The sequence below is a fragment of the Ipomoea nil genome, unplaced genomic scaffold (genome assembly GCF_001879475.1).
Source record: "Ipomoea nil cultivar Tokyo-kokei standard unplaced genomic scaffold, Asagao_1.1 scaffold1125, whole genome shotgun sequence".
Classification (NCBI taxonomy): Eukaryota; Viridiplantae; Streptophyta; class Magnoliopsida; order Solanales; family Convolvulaceae; genus Ipomoea; species Ipomoea nil.
The window spans coordinates 1,115,653-1,138,868 of record NW_017617553.1 but is presented as its reverse complement, the minus strand read 5'-3'; the positions used below and the strand labels follow the sequence as shown (position 1 = coordinate 1,138,868).

At 40.0% G+C, this 23,216-nt stretch overlaps 2 protein-coding genes across 2 annotated transcripts; both read right to left on the bottom strand.

Moving 5' to 3' along the window:
* Window positions 1-441: 441 nt before the first annotated feature.
* LOC109183443 (protein phosphatase 2C 57) lies at window positions 442-5,246 on the bottom strand. The gene is made up of 11 exons (XM_019333535.1): window positions 4,771-5,246; window positions 3,203-3,331; window positions 2,969-3,071; window positions 2,767-2,877; window positions 2,585-2,664; window positions 2,379-2,432; window positions 1,547-1,663; window positions 1,369-1,423; window positions 1,257-1,289; window positions 1,110-1,159; window positions 442-693 (listed from the first exon to the last, which is right to left on the bottom strand). Exons 1-11 carry the CDS (start codon window positions 5,097-5,099, stop codon window positions 570-572), a joined length of 1,185 nt encoding a protein of 394 aa, XP_019189080.1. The 5' UTR covers window positions 5,100-5,246; the 3' UTR covers window positions 442-569.
* Window positions 5,247-19,192: 13,946 nt separating this feature from the next.
* LOC109183401 lies at window positions 19,193-20,212 on the bottom strand. The gene has a single exon (XM_019333481.1). It carries the CDS (start codon window positions 20,210-20,212, stop codon window positions 19,193-19,195), a length of 1,020 nt encoding a protein of 339 aa, XP_019189026.1.
* Between the last annotated feature and the right edge of the window lie 3,004 nt (window positions 20,213-23,216).

The window sequence follows — 23,216 nt, the reverse complement described above, 5'->3', positions numbered from 1 at the left end:
AATATTGGGTCCAACCCCGCTGGACAACCAGGTGGTCCATTTGAGCATCAAGTGATTGATTTTGGCTAGTCCAAATAAAACACTTATGGGTTCTAATAATACACCTTGTTCCATCACCTTGAGGACAAGGTGATTTTTTATGGGCGGGGAAATGTTACAACCATAGTGTTGCTACAATTATTATTATTATTATTATTGTAGTGGGATATGAGATAGCCACTTTTTTAGGTAGTTACAACCACTTAGATAGTGGGTAGTTTTATATTACTATGTATAAATAGCTACATATGTAATTGAAGAAGGGAGACTTTGGAAATTCAGAAACTTTTTGGCTTTCTATTAAGGAAAGATTGGGGAGACAAAGCACTCCAGAAACGCTTCATTTGTATTCTTAAGTTCCTAGGCCTGTGACGCGATCCTAATATCCCGGTGCCTATAACAACAGTAATATGAATATTATATTGACATGAGCAACTGAAAATGTAAGGCAAATATACAAACATTTGATGATCTATGTTTGTTCCTTTCAGCCGATAACTATATACAAATTTTAGCACACATCATTATGCTCAAAAGGAAAGTTGGGTTGACATCCATATTCCAACTGACACAATCCCCATCGTTGCTAAAGCTTGAACCAATTCCAAGAACACATTCTGCTGTTGCACAGGCAAGTTTCGCCAATCTGTCCGCCTGTAACAAATCATTCAGAAACCAGTTTACAGAGCGTTTGGTTGAAAGGAAGGAATTAGAGGAGAAAGAAATTGTAATTCCGTGAAAAAAGAATAAGGTGGAATAAAGTATGAATTCAAATTACATTGTTTGATAGGCAAGAATCGAATTTCTGGGAATTAAAAGGAAAAGACTAAAATACCCTTGGTAATACTAATAATAATAATAATTTCATTTTTTTTCCTTTCCATCCACCACAGAATTGGAATTCATAGGAGCAGTGGGAGCACTATGAATTGCAATTCTCTCCAACCAAACGATGTAATTGTGCTCGACTAAGAATTAGGCTGTAGCTGAATTAGGTGTTCAACTGTTCAAAAAGCGGGTATAGAACTAAAACAACACTTATCAATACAATTCATCCAAGAATTACATACCCCAAATCAGCAACGATAATGCTAACGTTATCTTGTGATCGCTGATAATCCTGTAGAAAACGAAAATATAGTTTAAAAAACACGCAGTATTTCTATATCTTTGGTTCTATATGCATGTTTGCATTTGATCTGGTTACAGTTCATTACCAGGGCCATTCTTGCAAGGGCTTCGCAAGCTATCTGTCATCAGTGATTACAGGATGTTAAACGCAAGATACTAAACAGGGTACTAAAGTATTGGGACATGGCGATTGCTGACCTGAACATCCCCGTGTTCCCGAAGTTGATTCCTAACCAAAGTAACTGCATCTGAGCTGAATTTCGACAAAATTAATCAGGGAGTAAGTGGTTGCTGGATTTATCAAGCATGGGTGAATATCGGTTGTAATCTAAGTTATGGAAACAGATAACTTGCGTCAAAAATTGAAGTGACGGACCTGCTAACGTAATCCCACAATCCATCAGATGCTAGTACTAGAAATTCTGCATCTGATCCGAGAGTAACTTGAGAAACATCTGGAAATGCAGTAACCAAGTCACCGCGAAATGTCACCCTGGGTAAGTGTAGAACAGTTTTTGTCATGTGGAAGTTTATCATAAAAAACACATTTCACCCATAAACTATATTTGCATTATGAAAATAGTTTCATTTCTTCAACCAGAATGGGAAATCTAACATAAGAACAAGACTAAGGCAGTGTCAGGGTGTTAGGGGAACAAGGAGAGATAGTCCAGGTAGATCAATGCTTTCCTTGTGTAATAGTATGCTTAAATGGTAAAAACAATTACATATATCATCCAAATGAATGGCTTTCAATCCGAGTTGTTAATGTCATCTGGTATCCTCCGAGTATAGTGGTCCATCAACTTTCAAGTTAACCACCCATGGTTTTCAACTTTCAAATTTTAACCAGTTCTGGTCCTTCAACTTTCAAATTTTAACCAGTCGTGATCCTTTTAAAATTTAAAAGTTGAAGGATCACGGATGGTTAACTTGAAAGTTGAAGGACCTCAGTTGCTTAAAATTTAAAAGTTGAAGGGCCACGGGTGGTTAACTTGAAAGTTTAGGACTAAACGTGACAGAACACTATATTCAGAGGACCCCAGATGGCATTAACACTTTTCAATCCCATATCTTTTAGGTCTGTTGCTCATTTTTTACAAACAAAACCAAGGAAATAGTCAACGCCCTCCCACCCCTCTTTCTTATATATCAAACTGAACATATTCTATATAAATGGATATGAATGGATCCGAGATAGAACCTACCGGGAAGCAAACTTTTGAGACCACCTGCCTTCCTCGACACCCTTCTCCAGCATCCTTTTAGTTGACATGCCACAAGATGGATACAAGATTTTAAAGTATTAGACTATAAGTGGTCCATTCTATCTACGAATGACCATATTTTGATTTTTGAAAGTAATAACAAATGACTACTCTGATTTTTTTGAGGAAATATAGAAATGACATACTCAATCTTCTTGTTCTTGAATCGCGTATCCCCAAAAGCACGGGATACAGAAATATCTCCACAGATTCGTCCATTTACAATCTGCAATTATTTATACAAAACTAGAATTGGAATTTATGCTAAGAGCACATTTCAACTCACGAAGAAGAGCAGATAGTACGGGATCAAGTAAATAAGGCTCACCCATCCACCTGCTTCCCTAACTCGTCTAATTTCATCCAGAGAAACTTTGTTACTCCCATAGGGTCGGTGAGAGTTAGTCAATGCTTCTGCTTTCCCAGACCGTGAGAGAACCTACATATGCATGGATATCGTTTTATCTACTTATAAAGAATGGTAACAACAAATCTTTTCCTATTGCAAAGACTGGATAATAATCATGTACCACGCACGAATCACCAAGATGTGATATGAAAAGTGTGTCTTTCCCAACAAATATAACTGTAGCGGTTGCTCCAGATTCAATTTCCTGCCCGCTTGTCTCAAGCCTTTACAAAATGAAATAGCAGCTAAACCTTCAATGCAATCATATACAATATAAAATCATAACTGGACCATGGTACCTTGAATCTTGCTAAAGCAAGATCAAAATTTTCAAAGATGACAAATTGGCATTTACCAATTCACAAGTTTCGCATCAACTGTTTCAAAGGCCTCTTGCAGCGCTTTCCTTATCGCATTCAGGTCCTTTCCATTCAACAACAACCCACCTTGCAATGCTCTAACACATTCCCTATATAGCTCCTCCCTAACAGAGTCATACATTATACAAAATTATTGCAGCAGTAAAACCTTGTAGTAATTTCTTTTTCCTTGAAAAATTGGCCAATTGATTAAAAAAAAGTAAAAAACGAAAAACATTGAATCCTTTGCCTAATGTGTCTGGTTCGATTAACAATGACTGAAGTTATTTTTAATTGAAATTTTCATAATATTAAGTAAAGTTTAGTATTAGTATATAAAATTTATATATTTAGAAATTACACTAAAAGTACTATTAAACAAAAAAAAAATCAAAATAAAAAATAATTAATATTACTAAAGAAAATAAACAATGAAGAAAGGGTAGGTTTGACTAATGAATAGTAAACAAGACAGAGATAATGGAACGGAGGGAGTATTATAGTCAAATGTTCTAATGCTAGATTAAGGACCAAAAGTTAGAACATTGGTACAAGTCTAACCAATTTTTCAATCCAATCCAACTAGATTTGGCTTACATGTTTGCTGTGGGCAAACTATACCATAGACCAGGGTCCATCTTGCATTGAGGAGGACCTTGATCCAGAAATAACTTTCAGATATGTCTGCAGTTAACATATTATTTTGTACATGCACTCAACAAATTATATGTTTGTAATTTTTGTTTACAAGTACAAAATATGTTAACTACAAGTACAAAATATGTTAACTACAAACACATAATTTTTGGACTAAGGTTCACAATTCAATATTAATCCTGATCTATAGTATAACAATTGTTTGTTGTGTACTAAAGAGAATGATTGATATCTTTCTCAAGTCAAAGATTAAACTAAAATGACTAATTAAATAACCTATCCAACAAGAATAAGGGATCACTATAATAAAACTGATATATTCTTTTATGAAAATAGTGCTCAACTCAATCCATTTTAAAATAAATTGTATTAACACATAGGCTAAAATTACACCAACTTTAATTTGATGTATTAAATTGCCTAAAGATTTGACTATGGCCCTTTTGGTAAAATAGTTAGTCTATCTGCCAATTTTGGTTTGTTGACCACTATTAGCTGTTTGATTTGGTTAAACAATCAATATGATTGTTTGATTAATTAACTTTTTATAACTTATTGCCCCAAAATACTAAAATTCAAAAAGCTATTCAAAGCAATTTTTTCGACTAACTTTTTAGAAAGTCATTTTGTATGTAATAAGCCATAAGCTAACAACTAATTTACAAAACATCTTTCTACAATCACCTAATGCTATCAACTAATCAAAACACTAACTCAATCCTCTAACAGCTATTTAGCTAACACCCCCTATAACTATTCCTAAAAATTTAATAATAGTATCTCAATTAATGTAGGAACCTTTAAGAAATCAAAGCACATAAAGACATCAACAAATAATCGTCCGAAGAATTCAGAAATTTTTAAACAAAAAATAAAACATAAAAGCAGTTTTGCCATTTTCACACACCTGAGGAATCTGGCAGAAGAAAACCCAGCATGGCCGTCAAAAACCGCGGCATAAGAGAAGCCATCAAGATCATCGGACTGAACTATAACGGCGGCGTCTTCCATCTCCTCCCGCGGACCCTGTAGCAGCGACGAACCCCATCTGACACCGGAAACGCCGGAAACCGAAGCGGGGGAATCGATCGCAATGGCGGAGCAGCATCTCCCGGTTCGTCGTCGCCCTCTATTACCCTTTACTATAATGCTTTTCTTGGTGCCTACAGTGTATGCATAGTTAGAGTAGAGTCTGGTTAGCAGAGATTTTTGAATCTGGGGGCTAAGCAGGGCCATTGATTAGAGGAGAGGCGTAATTAGCGTGGGCGTGGAATGAGATTTTGAGGATAGGGCGTGTGGGCGAGGTTTAATGATTGTAATAAAGATAAGAGGAATCGCAGAACTGTTTCCACCACTCAAATATATGTAGTCTTGTGGGGTGTGTTACCTCCGTACTCCCTGCTAAAATGCTAAATATTGCTAATCTGTTTATCATGTCACACGCCCATGCTGGGTAGCACATTCAATATCACTAAGGATTATGAATTTCTTTTTCGTTTGAGGCCGGTTTGGGCCTCATTTATCTCATTGTGGTCATTTGCTGGTTAGAATTATAAAGCTAAATTTATTCAGTACATATTCTCATATAATAGCAATCGTTATGCCATGGAACCATGTTCACCATTCATGCTGAACACGGTTCCAACGGTGTTAGTACACCGTTATCTTTTTTTTTTTTTTTAATTAATTGCGTGACTTTTCTTCTGAGGTGAGCAATGATTTCGGATATTCATAAATTATGAATTCATGCCTGCACATTCACTTTGGAACCATGCCTACACATTCCCGTCCGAAATCACGGACATTCATAAATTATGAATCGATGTCTGCACATTCACTTTGGAACCATGAGATTATGAATTTTCTGTTATAAGATTATGAATTTTCAGTTATGAGATTATGAATTTTCTATTATGAAATTATAAATTTTCTGTTATGAGATTATGAATTTTCTGTTTTGAAATTATGAATTTTCTGTTATGAGATTATGAATCTACATTACATTCATAATCTCATAACAGAAAATTCATAATTTAATAAATATTTTACTTTTATGAGATTATGAATTTTCTGTTATGAGATTATGAATTTACATTACATTTATAATCACATAACAGAAAATTCATAATTTGATCAAACGCGCGTCGTTAACTCCACATCCGCGAATTTTTATTTTTATTTTTTTGCGTAAAAACGACGTCGTTTGGACTTGTGTTCACCATTCACGGTGAACACGTTTCCAGGGCATAATTTTCGATATAATGGTTGCGGGTCATACTTATGGAGCTGGTCTATTTATCCAAAATAAAATGATAGTTTTACAAAAGAATTAATACCATTTAAAACAACCATATCAATTGAAAATTTTATTTGATTTTGTCATGCCCATGCAGGAAAGAGAGGGAAAATGAGGGAGGAAAGTAAGGAAAAAAAATTAAACAAAAAAAATTTGAAAAAGACTCTTATTTACGTGCCAACTAAGCGCATCAAGTGAGCGAAACGCGCACCTATCAGCTTTAATTTTTTTTCTTCAACTTTAATAAGTTGTTAGCAGGGGCCTACAAAAAAATAAAAATCCCACAAAAATCACATCTCCCATTAGTCAAAAAATCACAGGTTGGTTTTTTCTTCCTAAAAAATTGAGCAAAAATTACTGATGTGATTGTTCTTAGAGCATCCTTAATAGTTGGAGTCTTTCCCCAATTTTATGTAGACCTCAGCATCCACTTCATCATCTACTATCTCACTCAATCACAAAAACTCTTCTCCCCATTAATTTGAAGTTTTCTGTAAACTCACCATTTTACCATCTTATATTTTAATTATTTCTTTATTTATTTAAATTATAAGTTTATAATTTTAATGAAAATTAATTAAAATAAACATACCTATATATATAGGCCACTGCTCCCGTGAGTCCACTCTTCCCCATGAGTCCATGTGGGCAATTGTGACACATTGATTTAGACACAAATAATGGCTAGGATTTAATTGACTTTTATTTGAATTTCATTATCAATTTAATAAGCAAGGGTATACATGTAATTGGACTGTGCATTTAAAAGTGGAAAAATAATATTTTAAGAGATTTTACATGATTTTAGGGAGTGTCTAATAATGCATCTGTGTGCTGGTCGTCAACTCTTCCTACTTCGTTGCACAACTCACACACACCACCGGGATTGAAGACTCCTGTGACCGGTAAGTTATTTTCCGACGTCGAGTTTTTGAATTATGGATGCCTTTTTGAAGTGCACATATGAGGTAGTGATCAGTTGACATTAGTGGGTGATCTGTTAGACCTCTGTCCGCTACCATTGCGATTCAACTATTATTGAGTGTTTTTGTGGATGTCGGCTTAGAGGGTAGTGATGGTTTATTAAATGACTCGACTGTGCACCCTCGTATTGTTGTTTGTGCGTCGTTTTAGGCTGCCATTAGAGTTTCAACAGAAGAGGCGTTAGTGTGCATCTAGGATTTTTAAAATGGAGTCGACTATGCACCCTCGTATTCGTGTTTGTGCATCTGTATAGAGTCAATCTAGACATACATGACTCGACTGTGCACGTATTGTTGTATGTGCGTCGTTTTAAGCTGCCATTATAGTTTCAATAGAAGAGGCGTCAGTGTGCATCTAGGATTTTTAAAATGGAGTCGACTGTGCACCCTCGTATTCGTGTCTATCTATATGTGCACCATCGTATTCATGTCTGTGCATCTGTATTCGTGTATGTGCATCTGTATAGACTAAAACTATAGACTCAATCTAGGGAGAATAAAAACAGTGTGAAAAGGGTGGAGAATGAAAAGTGAATTGTGCACTCAAAATTCTATTGCCGGCAAACACAAATAAAAACGAAAAAAAAAATCCCAAAATTCGCCCAACATTTACACCCCAAATCTCCAAAATACCCCTGCAATTAATACACAACTCAATTACCCGAAATTAAAAATGAGATTTTCTTTAATAAAATCATTTACTACACACCATTGATCACAAAAATTAGAAAGCCAGGAACCGTTCACACAGACTCATATAACAAGATGGATTCATTTGATCACTAGTATATATATATATATATATATATATATATATATATATAATTTTTTTTTGAATCCGGTGCAACCCCCTTAGGCAGGTGAGATCGTGAGGCCACATCCTGTGCGTTTATTTTTATTTTTCAATGGTTCAGATTGATTACCACTTGGATCCCATGTTATACTGATTTTAGATGAAGCAGTCGTCTTTTTGTCCTTAAGCACTGTATTTATTACTTTCCATTTCATTTATTTCCATGTTTATAAAGATTTGTAGCGTTATTTCAGCTCTCCTTAATCAATATTTCTCTCTCTCTTAGTGGCCGTCTCTTCACCTATCCTTTCACCACGCAGCGACGTAAGGTAGCCGACCTCCTTCAATTTTGGCTGCATTACTGCTGGAGAAGTCCAATCGTAGGGAAGAAACATGGCTCGCTGATGCAGCTGCTTCGCCGGTCACGGTCGTCGGTCTATTGTTGCTGTACGCCGAGCGAGAGATAGAACAGATGTGGCTCGACATTGACTCGTCCACTTCTCGTTACGCTGGTTCGTCGATGCTGATCCAGGGAGAGGGAGCGAGAGAAAAAGGCGGTGGTGGTGGAGCAAGGTCGCCGTGGACAAGCTTCAATTTGCCGGAAACCCAGCAGGTGAAATAAAACAAGAGCTCATCCTCCATGTATGTATAAATTGGTATGTGTATATCTAGAGTTGAAAGAGGATGAGGGAGAGACTTCGGCGAGAGAGATGGAAGATGATGGGATGGAGTTGTTGTACATTCCTTAACGGACGGAAAGAGAAGTAAGAAGTTGATGATGTTGTGGTTGGCTTGGCATAAAGAGGCTGAAGGAGAGGGAGACATGAGGGATGGTGGCTATGGAGGATCGGATGTTGTGTATTATGGTGAATGCAAGTTAGGAAGGAGGTATGTGCGTTTCCAATTATGAGTTTGTGCTTCTCATGTGGGTGCATATTTTAGTGTGTTCGTGATAATGTGCGGGTAATGTGCACCGGTGGTGGTTGGGTGTTCTGGTTCATGCGTATCAACATTCCAAACATTTATAAATTGTGAGAATTTCTTGAATTCCTATGATAACAAATATCATATGATTTTCGTAACAACTCCATGTTATAGCTTCTTAATGGTTTTTTCTTTATGCTTATGTATTAATCAACTTTGTAATGATTTAGTATTAGTTGTTTTTTCTTTTTCTTTTGTTCTTATATTTAAATTTTTGTTCGTAATTTATTGCCTACATTTATATGTTGGTGTTGTGTATTACACTGAATACATGTTAGGAAGGAGGTATATGCGATTCAAATCATGAGTTTGTGCTTCCGGTGTGGTTGCATAGTTTAGTGTGTGCGTTAGAGGACTCGCATATGTGCGCTTATGTTGTTTTTAATTTTTTTTTTATTATTATTGTGATGTACGGAAAATATTGCTTGGGTGTTGGGTGTGTGTGTCATTGTGTTGGAGTGTGGGCGTTACATTTATCAGTTGCTTATTTTTATTCGATTTTACATTTTTCATACGATATCTACTATGCACTTTCTATCCACTCGAAAATGCCAATGTCTACAAAAAAAAATGTTATTCATGTAGTTGGATTTTGTTCTTCGAATAAACTTGCACAAGCCAAAAAGAAAACATACGCATGCAAACGCCTGAAAGAGGCAACGCACACACCCTACCACAAATGCACAAACACTAACGCCAACATTAATGTACGGCAAATATCAAACACGAACACTATATCTTCATCATGCTTAAGACTCTTATAAAATTTCATGCTTACAATTTGCACACGCTAACCTACATAAGCGCAACCACTATCAAACTAAATTTAAAAAAAAAAATTAAAAAAAAGATGGTGCCAAGATCCATTACCAGAAATTCGCACACACCCTACCACACAAATGCATATACTAACGCCAACATTAACATACGACAAACATCAAACACCAACACTATATCTTCATAATGCTTAAGACTCTTATGAAACTTCATACTTACAATTGCACACGCTAACCTACATAAGCGCAACCACCATCAAACTAAATTTAAAAAAAAAAAAAAAATGGTGCAAAGTTCCATTACCAAAAATTCGCACACACCTTACCACACAAATGCACACACTAACACCAACATTAACGCACCGCAAACATCAAACACCAACACTATATCTTCATCATGCTTAAGACTCTTATGAAACTTCATGCTTACAATTTGCACACGCTAACCTATATAAGCACAACCACCATAAAACTAAATTAAAAAAAAAAATGGATGGTGCAAAGTTCCATTACCAGAAATTCGCACACACCCTACCACACAAATGCACACATTTGCGCACCATTTGCAAGCTCTGTAGGATTGTTGAATATTGTTTCTTTTTGCACGTTAAAATATCATAATACAAGTATATCTAATTATTACCATTGATAGAATGAATAATATATTATGGTAAAGAAGCTATTTAAATTATCACCAAAATTAAACACCACCATATAATTACTCTTTCACAGGCCATACTACATACATGCACACACCGTCGTACATAATCAACTAAAAAATATCAACTCTCAATACAAATTATTACTAGTTATTACCTTTAATATTCTACCTAATATTATGCTCAAGATTACATTTTAATACTAACCAAACACCTAAAGGACTGGTACCGTTGATTCATTCATTGATCTTGTATATATGTGCGTTCATTAAATATATTAGAACCCTTTGCAACAAAAATACTTAGTTACTATTTAAAAAAAGTTTAGTAACAATTATAATGAATCTCCTATATTACATTATATTCATATACTATGAATAACATATTAAAATAAACAAATTAGACATTAAATTACTTATGTTGAACTTCTCATATATAATCTTGCATTTATATACTTTCAAATATTTATTTAATTGTAAACATTGGGTAGAAAAAATGACCGTCAAATTATTAAATCAAATGAATAGTTCAGATTGTTCAGATTTAATTTTTCCCTAAGATTTCTTAATTTATCCTTAATTATATGATTATCCGATCCGTTAACTTTTCCATTAAGTACCGTTAATTCACCGTTAGTCTAATTCTAATATTAAAGTCTAATATAGAATTATAACTACAACATTAATCTAATTCTAATATTAAAGTCTTAATAGAACTCTAATTACAAATCCTACTGCCGGAATCTCCTCAAACAATATTAGTATATATTTAATATTTTATGCTTTAATTTTTATTTGCTCTCCCTTATGTCCTGTATTTGGTTTCAACCATACCCATAAAATTATTTTATTGACAATTATAATCAATTTTGACTATATTATCTTTCATTTGTAAATTTAAAATTACCAATTTAAATACGCAAATTCAACATTCAATTGTCTATGCATAAACAATTCTAATATAATTTTGCCTTGATATACTTTAAAATACTTATTTAAGAAAAACATTGGGCATTATCCCAATCGCGCAATGCGCGTAAAAAACTAGTGTATAGGTTTCTAATGTAATAATGTTTAAAAACTTTTAGAGAAGAATTTCCTCTCGCCGTGTTTCGCGAGTTCTCTCTCTCAAGCCGTCGTTGCTGAGTATTAGGGTTTTTTTGTTATCGTTATCGTTCCTCCCCGCCGCTTCTCATGGCGGCTTCCGACATCAACACCCTGTGTGTGAATCTCACCCTAGAAGACGTGGACGAGGATGACACCTCCATGCAGGTCTCGAACGTAGTAGTCGATCAAGTAACTGTTGAGGAAGAATACTACGCTGTATGCCGTCTGGTAACGGATAAACCAGTCAAGTTTCAGTTCTTTCAAGACACCATGGCTAGTGTTTGGAGGCCAGGGATGGGCTTGACTATGCGTCAGATGAATCCGCAGAGGTTTCTGATCCGGTTCTTCGGTGAGGGAGATGTTGACCGGATTATACGTGATGGGCCATAGAGTTTTAAGCAAAGCTTGTTGGTCATGCATAAGCTTCTTCCGAACGAAGATCCAGAGGATATTGAGTTACAGCATGCAGAGTTCTGGGTGCAAATACACAACTTACCATCGGGCTTCAGATCTGAGGCGGTGGTTGCAGCGATTAGGACGTTCCTAGGCCCTCTCATCAAAGCTAACGAACGAAACTTTGATGGGTCCATGCACACGTTTTATCGGGTGCGGGTTGCTATTAATGTCTTGAAACCGCTAAAGAAGCAGATGAGACTCAAAAAAGATGATGGAACGTGTGCAATCATTGACTTCCGATATGAACGACTCCCTACTTTCTGTTTCCTGTGTAGGATCTTAGGGCATGGTGATAAGTACTGCCCTAAGATGAGTCGTGGCTATGATCCTTTAGTGGAGAAACCCTATGGGGCATGGATCCGTGCGGGTGTCAGGAGAGCTACCCCTAACGCCGGCTAAAGATGGGTGGCACCGGCAACTACAGCGGAGAGACAAAGTTGGATCGCTCCGGCTAAGGAGGGTTCCGTTCCAAAATGCAGTGCAGGGAAGGGGGCTGGGGGTGACACCGACGCCAATGGGAAAGGCGAAGAAGTAGTACAACATCCTGACACAGTGAGCGTTGATGTGGAAACACCGACTGAGGTTTGCATTGAGCCGAAGAAAAGGAGAGTAGATGGAGAGACCGTAGCATCTGTTTCAGCAATCACCATCATGGACTACGAAACTAGTGGTTCAAAAAACTTGGAGAAGGCGGGTTTGGCAGGGCAAACCCGTCGAGAATTATGAGTCTCCTGTCCTGGAATTGCCGGGGGCTTGGCAACCAGACGGCAATTCGTGTGTTGGCGGATTTGGTCCGCTCTAAGAGGCCTAGTGTGTTATTTTTATGGAGACTTTTGTAAACAAACAGAAGATGGAGACGATTCGCATTCAGTTGGGGTTTCAAAATATGTTAGTAGTAGATGCTGATGGACACAGTGGGGACCATACACAGTAAAATCTAGTTACACAGTAAAATCTAGTTACAGAAAGTTGATGGGTGAGTTTCAGGACCATAAACCTTGGCGCCTAATATGGAGTCTGCAGGTACCCCCAAGAGTGAAGATCTTTTGCTGGCAGCTGGCTAATCAGTCTTGCCAACCAGTGACGCCTTAGCTGTTAGGCATGTTAATTGCAACATCGTGTGCCACATGTGTGGAGCAGCTCCAGAAACTGTCCAACATTTGTTCGTGGATTGTCCGATTATTGCTCCATTTTGGTCTACCATGGGCATACCTATGTCGACATATGTCCAAGGTACAGTAACTGATTGGTTATTTAATCTGTTAGCTACACTTGCGGATGATCTTAAATGTATGTTTGCTTGTGCTGGGCTATATGGGGGAGCAGGAACGACCAAGTTTGGAAGGGAAAAGCTTTCCAGTGCAATGTCGTGGTGTATGCTACGATTAATTTCTGGAAGAACTGGAGTCTGGCTAATGCTGTGGAGCCATATGATGTTGTCTTGCATGATGAACCGCCCAGTTGGAGTGCACCATCCTTTGGTCGAATTAAAATCAATACGGACGTCGCTTTTAATGAGGACACGAATGCAATGGGTATGGCGTGGGTTGTGCGGGACCATGGGGGTCGGTTTTTGGCCGCCAAGGGGCTGCGCGTTCCGGGCAAGTATACAGTTGAAGTAGCCGAGGCAGTCTGTGTTCGAGAAGCGTTGAGTTGGCTGAAAGGGACAGGAATGGGAGATGTTGATGTGGAGACGGACTCCCAACTAGTTTATTTCGCTTTACGTTCAGACCCTTTTAATTATGCTTTTGGTTTTATTATAGATTATAGATTATAGATGATATTAAAGAAGTGGCATCCACTATTGATGGTGTCGACTTCTACTTTGTTAAGCGATCTGCGAATCGTGCTACCCATCTGATTGCTCGGGAAGCCGTTTCTGTGTCAGGTTGCGGGGAGTGGTTTGACCACCCTCCTCATTATCTTGCGAACTGTATTCTCTCTGATTTAATACATTAAGTTCCTTTTTCCATATATATATATATATATATATATATATATATATATATATATATATATATATATATACATAACTCACACGCATGCTCTATCATGCAAGTATTAATTACCCACAAAGTATATATGTATATGCAAGGTAATGAGAATGAGTGAATAGGGGTAGTTTATACTGAAATGCATAAGGGAATAAGTATATAATACTAGCTTTATACCACCATTGTAAGTAAACCAAAAATGGTTAAGTAATAACAACATTTAAACCGTAGTCAGGAGTATCATACTAAGATTATATATCAGAATGGAGGGGGATACCCAAACAAACCAACATGCCACCCTAACGAGTCGCCTGAACAATTCTCCTTGGATTTGAAGCTCCAATCCGATCCATAGCCACCAACTCCAGTAGCTCCAGCGGAGGTTCTGCAAACATACGGATACCTCTCACACTTGTACCATCCAGGGACGCAAGCTTATCTGCCACCTTGTTCTGTTCTCTGTAAATGTGCTCATACCGGATCGCTTCCAAGCTAGCCGCTTCTCGTGCGCACAGCTTTCCAATGTTTTGGCATTGAGTCTTCCAATCGACCTTCTTTCGCAAGCCATCCACTACAAACTTAGAATCGCACTCTAGGATAATCCTCATGGCGCCATAATTCTTCGCCATCCACTACAAACTTAGAATCGCACTCTAGGATAATCCTCATGGCGCCATAATTCTTCACCATCTGCAGCCCCTTTAAAACTCCCCACGCCTCCGCAGCTTCAATGGAGCACCTCCCAATCTTGTATGAAAAGCCTCGGCACCACCTAACATCCTCATCCCGCAACACTCCCCCACAGCTCGCCATACCGCTTCGTTTGCAGCAACCATCAACACTCAGCTTCCACCAGCCTGCCATCGGCCTCTTCTAAGCCAACTGTGCGACTACAACGCAAGGCGCCCTGCTCAGCGGACGCCAGTTTTTCTCAAAAGCCCCCGCCACCTCGTTGTCGTATCTGTGCAGCCAAGATATCTTTTGTTCGACGGACAAGAGGTTCCCATTGAACAATTCGTCATTTCTCCATCGCCACAGCCACCAAAGCCGACATGCAAACCGCTCCGGCCATCCTTCTGGAAACCCACGGCTGGTATCTCCCCGAAGATTAGTCTCAAACCAATCTGGCCAGTCTAAACCGCGTAGATGATCGGTCGTTCTCCAATGCAAAGCATCCTCCCAAATTTGTTTGGTTGCTCCACAAACTCGAATGAGGTGGTGTAGGTCATCAGCTTATCCTGCACAACGAAAACAGCATATATTAGTGGTAAGATGGCGCCTAACACGTTCGCAGTTCGTGAGTATACGCTTATGTCGCACAAGCCACATGAACATAGAGACTCTCGCCGGCACACGCAACGCCCATATCAACTTCCAAATCTTGTCTGTGTCGCTATCCGGTGCTCCATCAATCATCCCATATGCAGACCTCACTGTGAAAACGCCACGTTGGTCCGGGCCCCATCCCCACTCATCAGATGCATCGTCCTCCGCCATTACAAACCCCGCCAGCTTGTCTACCTCTTCCGGGGGCAGATATTGTTCTAAGTTCTCCCATTTCCAACCCCTAGCCTGATCCTAGTACTCGGCAACATTCGAGTACAACTCAGGGAGGCTTATCGGTCGGATCATTTTGTCATACAAAGCATATGGTCTGAGCCACTTGTCCATCTAAAAGCGTGTGTTCATACCATTACGCACTATACGCATGAGGCCCTTCTCCAGCCAGTCACTCGCATTACACATGCCTCTCCATACATTTGAGATACTCCTTCTGCTAGCGATGTTCATGCACGAGTCTGGTTGACACTTGTATTTTGTCGCCAGAGTCTTCACCCAAAGGGCCCTGGATTTCGTCCTAAACCTCCAGCAAAGCTTAGTCATACACGCCATATTCATTTCATGCAGTTTCCGCAGCCCGAACCCACCATTCGCTCTCGTCGTTGTAACCAGGTCCCAATTGACTAAGCTCATCTTATTTCCTCCTGTAAGCTCATTTTTGCCCCAAATAAAACTTCTAGTTCGCTTTTCAATTTCCGTGCAAATCCCTTTCGGGAGATCTACAGTTTGCATGGTGTAGACCGGGATAGCATTCAGAACGGATTTCGCTAAGGTGACTCTTCCAGCAAGAGATAGCGTTTTGGCCTTCCACCCTTCTAGTCTGCTCGTGATGCGTTCCAACATGCCCGCGTAAGTGTTGCACATGACCCGGCCGTGAATAGATGGCACGCCTAGGTACCTTCCCATGTCTGAAATCGCATCTATACCCAACTTATGCGCAATCGCAGCAGCCACTTCTGGAGCCGTATTCTTTGAAAAATAAACCTGTGATTTACTTAGACTAATTTTCTGCCCAGATGCTACACAAAAGGAGTCCAGGCATCTTTGGACAACGTCAACTTGAGCTATCGACGCCTCAGTGAAAAGAACCATATCGTCTGCAAAGCAGAGGTGTGACAAGATAGGCCCGTCTGGGGCGAGCTGGATGCCTTTCCAGATCCTCTTGATAACCTCGGAGCAAATTAAGTGGCTAAGTCGTTCCATGCACAGAGCGAAGATGGCTGGTGACATGGCATCACCCTGGCGTATGCCTCTCTCGGGCCTGAAGTATTCGAGCCTTTCCCCGTTCCAGATTATAGCTAACCTGGACGTAGAAATACAAGTCATAATAAGTTTAACCCAACTATCATTAAAACCTGCCTGTACCAGTGTGTCCTTGCTGAAATCCCATGACAGCCTATCATAGGCCTTTTCCAGGTCCAATTTAATGGCCATGTATCCTTGCTTTCCACGCGCCTCCTTCATAGTATGCATAACTTCTTGATACACTATCACGTTATCCGTAATTTGTCTCCCTGGTTCGAATGAGTTTTGGTGCGGCCCTATAACCTGCGGCAAGATAAACTTTAATCTGTTAGCAATTGTCTTAGTCAATATCTTATAACTTACATTACATAGGCTTATAGGCCTAAATTGTTTGACCGTTTTCGGGGGACAGATTTTTTGAATAAGCGCGACAAGGGTATCATTTAAGCCCTCCGGGAGCTCGCCAGTACTAATAGCATTAGCAACCAAATTAAAGATACTATCCCCTATTGTTTCCCACGTATGTTGGTAGAACCCCGCTGGCAGACCGTCTGGGCCCGGAGCTTTAAACGGCTTCATGTCACAAACAGCCTTATGTACTTCTTCTTTGGTTGATACCCTGTTGAACACCCTCCAGTCCTTGTGCCTAATTCTCGGGAAACTTGCTTCCAAATTTAAAGACCCCGTTGCTGTTGATGTTTTAGTAAACAGAGAGATATAGAAATTCCTAACGTGCTGCCGTAGCCCTTCACCCTCCATAAGCCAGGTTCCATTCTCGTCTAGAAGCTTTGTCACCTTTGTGTGTGATTTACGGATAGTGGCAGCCGCATGGAAAAATGCCGGTGTTCCTATCCCCTGCCGTTATCCAGTCCTCTCTCGACCTTTGGAACCATAATAGCTCTTCTTGGTACAAAGTTTCCTCGAGCTCAATTTGTAGCTTCTTTTCAAGCTTGTACAAACCCCTGTGATACTTAGAGGCAAGAGTCCGTTGGATACCTCCAAGCCTGGATAGTAGCACTCTTTTTCTTTTAAAGATATTCCCTAACACTTCTTTATTCTAGTCAGACAAGTCGCGGGAAATCCTCTGTACATTGTCGGTCAACCCTCTTTCCGTGTCCCAAGTCCTTTGCACCATCGACGGCAAGTCCTGATGTGCAAGCCAAGCTGCCTGAAAACGAAAATAGATCGGGTTAGAAGCAATACCCCTTCGTCCCCCGAACAACCTTATCAGAATCGGGGTATGATCTGAAGCCACCCTCGGCAGGTGTTCCACAGAGGCATCCGGGAACCTGATGCGCCATTCGAGGTTACATAAGGCCCGGTCAAGCCGAGCCCCCTTAATAGCATCAGCCGAACCGTCTTTGACCCAAGTCAATTTGGGCCCCGAGAAGCCCAAATCAATAAGGCCTTCATCCTGTATCCAGGTAGCAAACTCCGAGCTCCTTTGGGACGAAAAAGAATTGTAATTGGTCATTTCTTCTCTTTTCATGACGGAGTTGAAATCCCCGGCGACTAGCCAGGGGCCGTGTGGGCCACGTTTTGATTAAGAAAGATCTCGCCATAGCTGGCGCCTAAGGTGGTGCGTCGGGCTTCCATAAACTGGTGCAAACACCCAAGGTGGTTGCCCATCCTGATCGACCTGTAACAAAACAAACTGTGGGTGAGTGAAGGCGATTGAGATGCGCACCGGGTCCTTCCAAAGGACCCAAATGCCCCCGCTAAAGCCAACGGCCTCCACCCGAACCCAGTCCGAGAACCCGAGTTGAGAGCAAATTCTGTTGGCTTGATCACCAGACACTTTAGGCTCAAACAATCCCAGGATGTTTGGCTTGTAAACCTGTAAAATGTGTTTAAGGGTACGACGGAACGACCTTCCATTCGCCCCCTGACAATTCCATAGCAAAAAATCCATAAAAATATAAAATAGAAAAGATGAAACATAAACACAAGCGCAGAACCGCAGAAGGTAAGGCCAAAAGCAAACAAACCAGACAACAAGCACTCACTGACCACTGGATACCCCATCACCGTTGTTTAACCCCGGGATCCCATCAAGATCCATAACCACATCCCCTTCGTCATCCAACCGTCCTGGCGGGTCACTGTGATGCTCGTTCGTAAGTTGCCAGACGGGTGACGGAAGATCGCCTGCCTCGTCCCCAACAAACACCCTTGAAGACCGAATCACCAACCCTCCCTTTTCACCCCGCAAAACCACATGCTCCTCCTCTTCAGCTGCACGTCTGAGTCCTACTCTTCCTCCCCCTCGAGCACGTGACATTGCGGCGCTGTCAAGGGGTCTGGGTTTCGCGCAGGGCTCATTGAGGATTTGCTGTTCCACTACGACCACATTTGGTCTTCTTGAGCTGGTATTCGTAGCCACGCCTGCCCCTTTCCCTCGTGATGCATCTCCTTCCACCTCAGCTCGCCCACCCATTCTTTCCTCGCCCGTAGATCCTGCCGACACCTCCCCTTCTACACCACCATTCCCGTCTTTCGCCTCTGCCAGAGGTGCGCACCGTGACATATGAGCTCGGCCATTGATCTCAGCTGGGCGCGTCTCTTCCTCCGATCGTCTTGGCCTCGCGGACTGCCAACCCCCTCCTCGCGCCCGTCGCCCCGGCGCAATCATCCATTCTCCGAATGGCGCTGCGCCAACACCGTCTCCCCACTGCCTGTTGTTCTTTGTCCGTCTCTCATCCTTCCTCCCTCCGTTGTTCCTCAGGCCTAGCCAGTTTCGGGCATGCATCCGGATCATGGCCATAAATACCGCATGCGAAGCACACCATGTGAATGCCTTCATACTCTACCGACCTGGTACGACCCTTGTAATTAAACTTGGAAATCAGAGGCTTTGTAATATCCACTTCCACACAAATTCGCGTAAACATTCCTCGTGATACTGCACTCGTCGCTCGATCAACACGTAACGTTCGTCCCACCTTGTTGCCCAATTTCCTGAGAAAGATCAAACTATAGTATTCAGTAGGTAAGCAGGGTATTCTAATCCATACCAGGACTTTTTCCGTGACGTCCGAGAAGGGATCAAAATCTGGAACCCAAGGTTTCACTATGAGATAGTGATCCAAGACCATCCACGGGCCTTCAAACATAGCGAACTCCAGATCTTCAACTGCTCCAAACCTCACGATGAAATACCCGTTATCTATGGCGATGAGATCCATCTTCCCCTTCGGCTTCCACATTGACGTGAGTCGACGTAGCAAGTAGGCGTATCCTACGGATCTGCTCATCACCTTCACGATGATCGCTAACCTCCAAGGTGCCCGTATTTCCTCCAGCTCCGCCTTCGTCAATCGGATCGTCGGGCAGAATGGATCATCATCATCCTCATCCGATAGGATTTCCTGTTCGTCGTCTTCCAGTTCCCTTTCCGATCGCGAAGTCTGCTCTACATGGCCAGCCACAGTCGCAGCATAAGATCTCCTAGCTGTCTCCGGTACCTGCGACACAACAGGGGACGTTACCTGGACAGAAGAGTCAAGGCTATTCGTTACCTGTAGCGGAGTCACACTTGTCGCCAACAGAACATCCATCGGTGTCTCCTGTACAAACGACACCGCGTCCGACACAACATTCGCCATCTGGTCTGCCTTTATTCGTTCGTCCGTCTTGTCTTTCTTCGTACTACGTTCCAAAAGATCACGATCTTCCTCCGATCTTGGGCTAGAGAGCGTTTCCCCGTTGGTTTCCATATTATTATTTGTTCATGGAGTATCATACTAAGATAGTTTCAAATATATCCTTTAGTAAATACACTCTCACCCTCAAAACAATATTTCTTTTATAATACTGGAGGAATCTCATATCAATCTCAATCATTCTCAATCTTTCTCAATCATTCTCTTCAAGTAACCTTCCGGAAATTCTCAACCGAATCTCATCTCATCATTTCATTCCATCATTTATGTCAAAGGGCCTGTAGTCAAATCGGGTTCCTCCAAAAATATAGATTTTTCTCACTTATGAAAATAGCGGTGACATAAACATTTGAAAACCTTTCTTTTCCAAAATAAGGATTATATATGTATCGTATATGCTTTTCAAGAGTATATGTAAGTATATATATATATATATATATATATATAAATATATATATATATATATATATATATATATATATATATATAAATAGGTATATAGCTCTTAGTATAAAAACATAGGTTTAGGTATAAAAGAATGGTAATTCATGAATAAATAAATTGAGCACTTAAACAAATCCTTCAAACTCATATACCACTTTATTAAGTTAACATGATTTTAGAAAGTTAACATCTTAAACAATTTTCCAAAGCGTAACAACATCTACTAAAACTAAAAAGAGAAATGTCAGCCAAAGGAATTGATCTTAAACTCTCTCGTATAAATTATAGTTCTCAAACCAATGAGCTATAATAAACCCTAATAATGAAACTCATCACTAATAAAGACAATATAACTAATTAAATTATTTCTCTTATTTAATTTATTGATAATGAATAATTTTTTTTTGAATAAAGACATTGTAGACACATATTTCAAAATTAAAGAAATGCATATGTATTATTTTTTGTTGTAGCTACTAAATTATTATTTAATTTAATAAGAGTAAAATAGAGTACTAATTAAGCCAACTTTGATTGGGATGAAGTTCGAACCTAAGAAATTTCTTATTGAAATCAATGAGTAAGTTAACGGTGAACTAACAGAAATTAACGGAAAAGATAATATTTAACGGAAAAGTTAACGGATAATCATATTCATTAAGGATAAATTAGGAAATCTTAAGGAAAAATTAAAATCTGATCAATCTGAGCCATTCTTTTGATTAAAAAATTTGACCGCCATTTTTTCTACCCATTATAGGCTTAACTCTCTTGGGCTCTTATTAGTATATATATATATATATATATATATATATATATATATATATACTAGTTTTTTACGTGCATTGCGCGATTGAGATAATTTCCAATATTTTTATTTTTTTAAATAAGTACTTTGAAGTATATATCAATGCAAGATTATATTGGAATTGTTCATGTATAGATAATTGGATGTTAAATTTGCGTATTTAAATATGCAATTCTAAGTTTACAAATGCAAGATAATATAGTCAATGTTGGTTTTAGGGTTTTTGGGCCAGGGAGGTCCAACACAACCGTGGTTGGTGGGTTCACCGTTCACATGCGGCTTATAGAAAAATAAGTAGAACAAAGTATAACTCAATGCTTTTGTACGTGGAAACCGAAAGGTGAAAACCACGGGCCTTTTTGGGCGGTGCCAAGCCAAGACTTTCACTATTCTTGTAGCCATTGGGACATAATATATGGCTATTTTGTACATGTAATATGGAAATATTGTGTAGGGAGAGAGCTATACTTTGTACATTGAGAGATAGAGTCTTCTTGACCTTCTTTGTTGAAAGAGTGGTAGAGTCTTCTCTTGTGATGAATGGATAATGCATCTTCTAGTAGGGAAGAGTGATGGAGTCTTCTCTTGTGCATGGTGGAATAGTGAGTGGTCTTCTTGGGATGAAAGAATAGTGGGTGGTAGGATAGTACTTGGGAGAGTCCTCCCACATGTAGATGAATGAGTGACCCCTTCCTCGTGCTCTTCTTCTCCTTCTTATAGCTAGCCAACCAAATAGTGTCCGTTGGACCATTTAGTATGGTATTGATGGGTAGTAAGTGGGGTAACAAATGGTAGGTTATGATGAGGTAAGTAAATATGTGTTTTAATAGGACTTTAAGGGTAGATAATTAGGGGGGTTAGGAATTGAGGGGTAATAATTAGGAGTTTAATATGGGCTAACGGTTAGTTTAGGCCGACCTTCTACCCGTGCTCACGGGGTTCACACTCCATCAACTAGTCCCTCACTTTTCAATATTGAGCCCTCTCTTAGCTCGAATATTGGAAAGTATCCGCCTTCTTAATACAAATGGCTTAAATCACTCCTCAATCTCCTCTTTTCAATAGTCGGATCACGGCCGGATTTCCTGTGATTTCCTTGATTCTATCCTCTTGACTTCTTTTTGCTTGCTATACGACTGACTGCTTCAGTGGAGGTGACCCTCTGACTTCGAACCCCTTTTTCCTTATCCATCAAATTGACTCTCGGCTGTCACTTTTCTTTCCCTAATAAACCTCTAAGGGTTTGGACCCTAGATTCTCACTTTATTCGCCGAGTCCCTTAGTCGAGGCGACCTTCGGTGATAGCTTCTTTTTTCTCTAAGAAATGCCTAGGGTCGGAACCCTGGTTTCTTTTATCTTTTTCTCTAAGAAATGTCTAAGGGTCGGTGCCCTTGTTTTCTCCTTTTCTTGCCGAGCACCTCAGTCGAGGCGACCCTTTAGGCTTTTTCTTGGAAACGTCTAAGGGTCAGTGCCCTTGTTTCCTTCTTTTCTCGCCGAGTCCCTCAGTCGAGGCGACCCTTTATGCCTTTTCTATCTCAGAAACAGTTTAGGGTCAGTGCCCCGTCGTTTCTCTCTTTTCTTGCCGAGTCCCTCAGTTGAGGCAACCCCTGTAGGCTTTTTCTCGGAAACGTCTAAGGGTCAGTGCCCATGTTTCCTTCTTTTCTCGCCGAGTTCCTCAGTCGAGGCGACCCTTTAGGCTTTTTCTATCTCAGAAACAGTTTAGGGTCAGTGCCCCGTCGTTTCTCTCTTTTCTTGCCGAGTCCCTCAGTCGAGGCAACCCCTGTAGGCTTTTTCTCGGAAACGTCT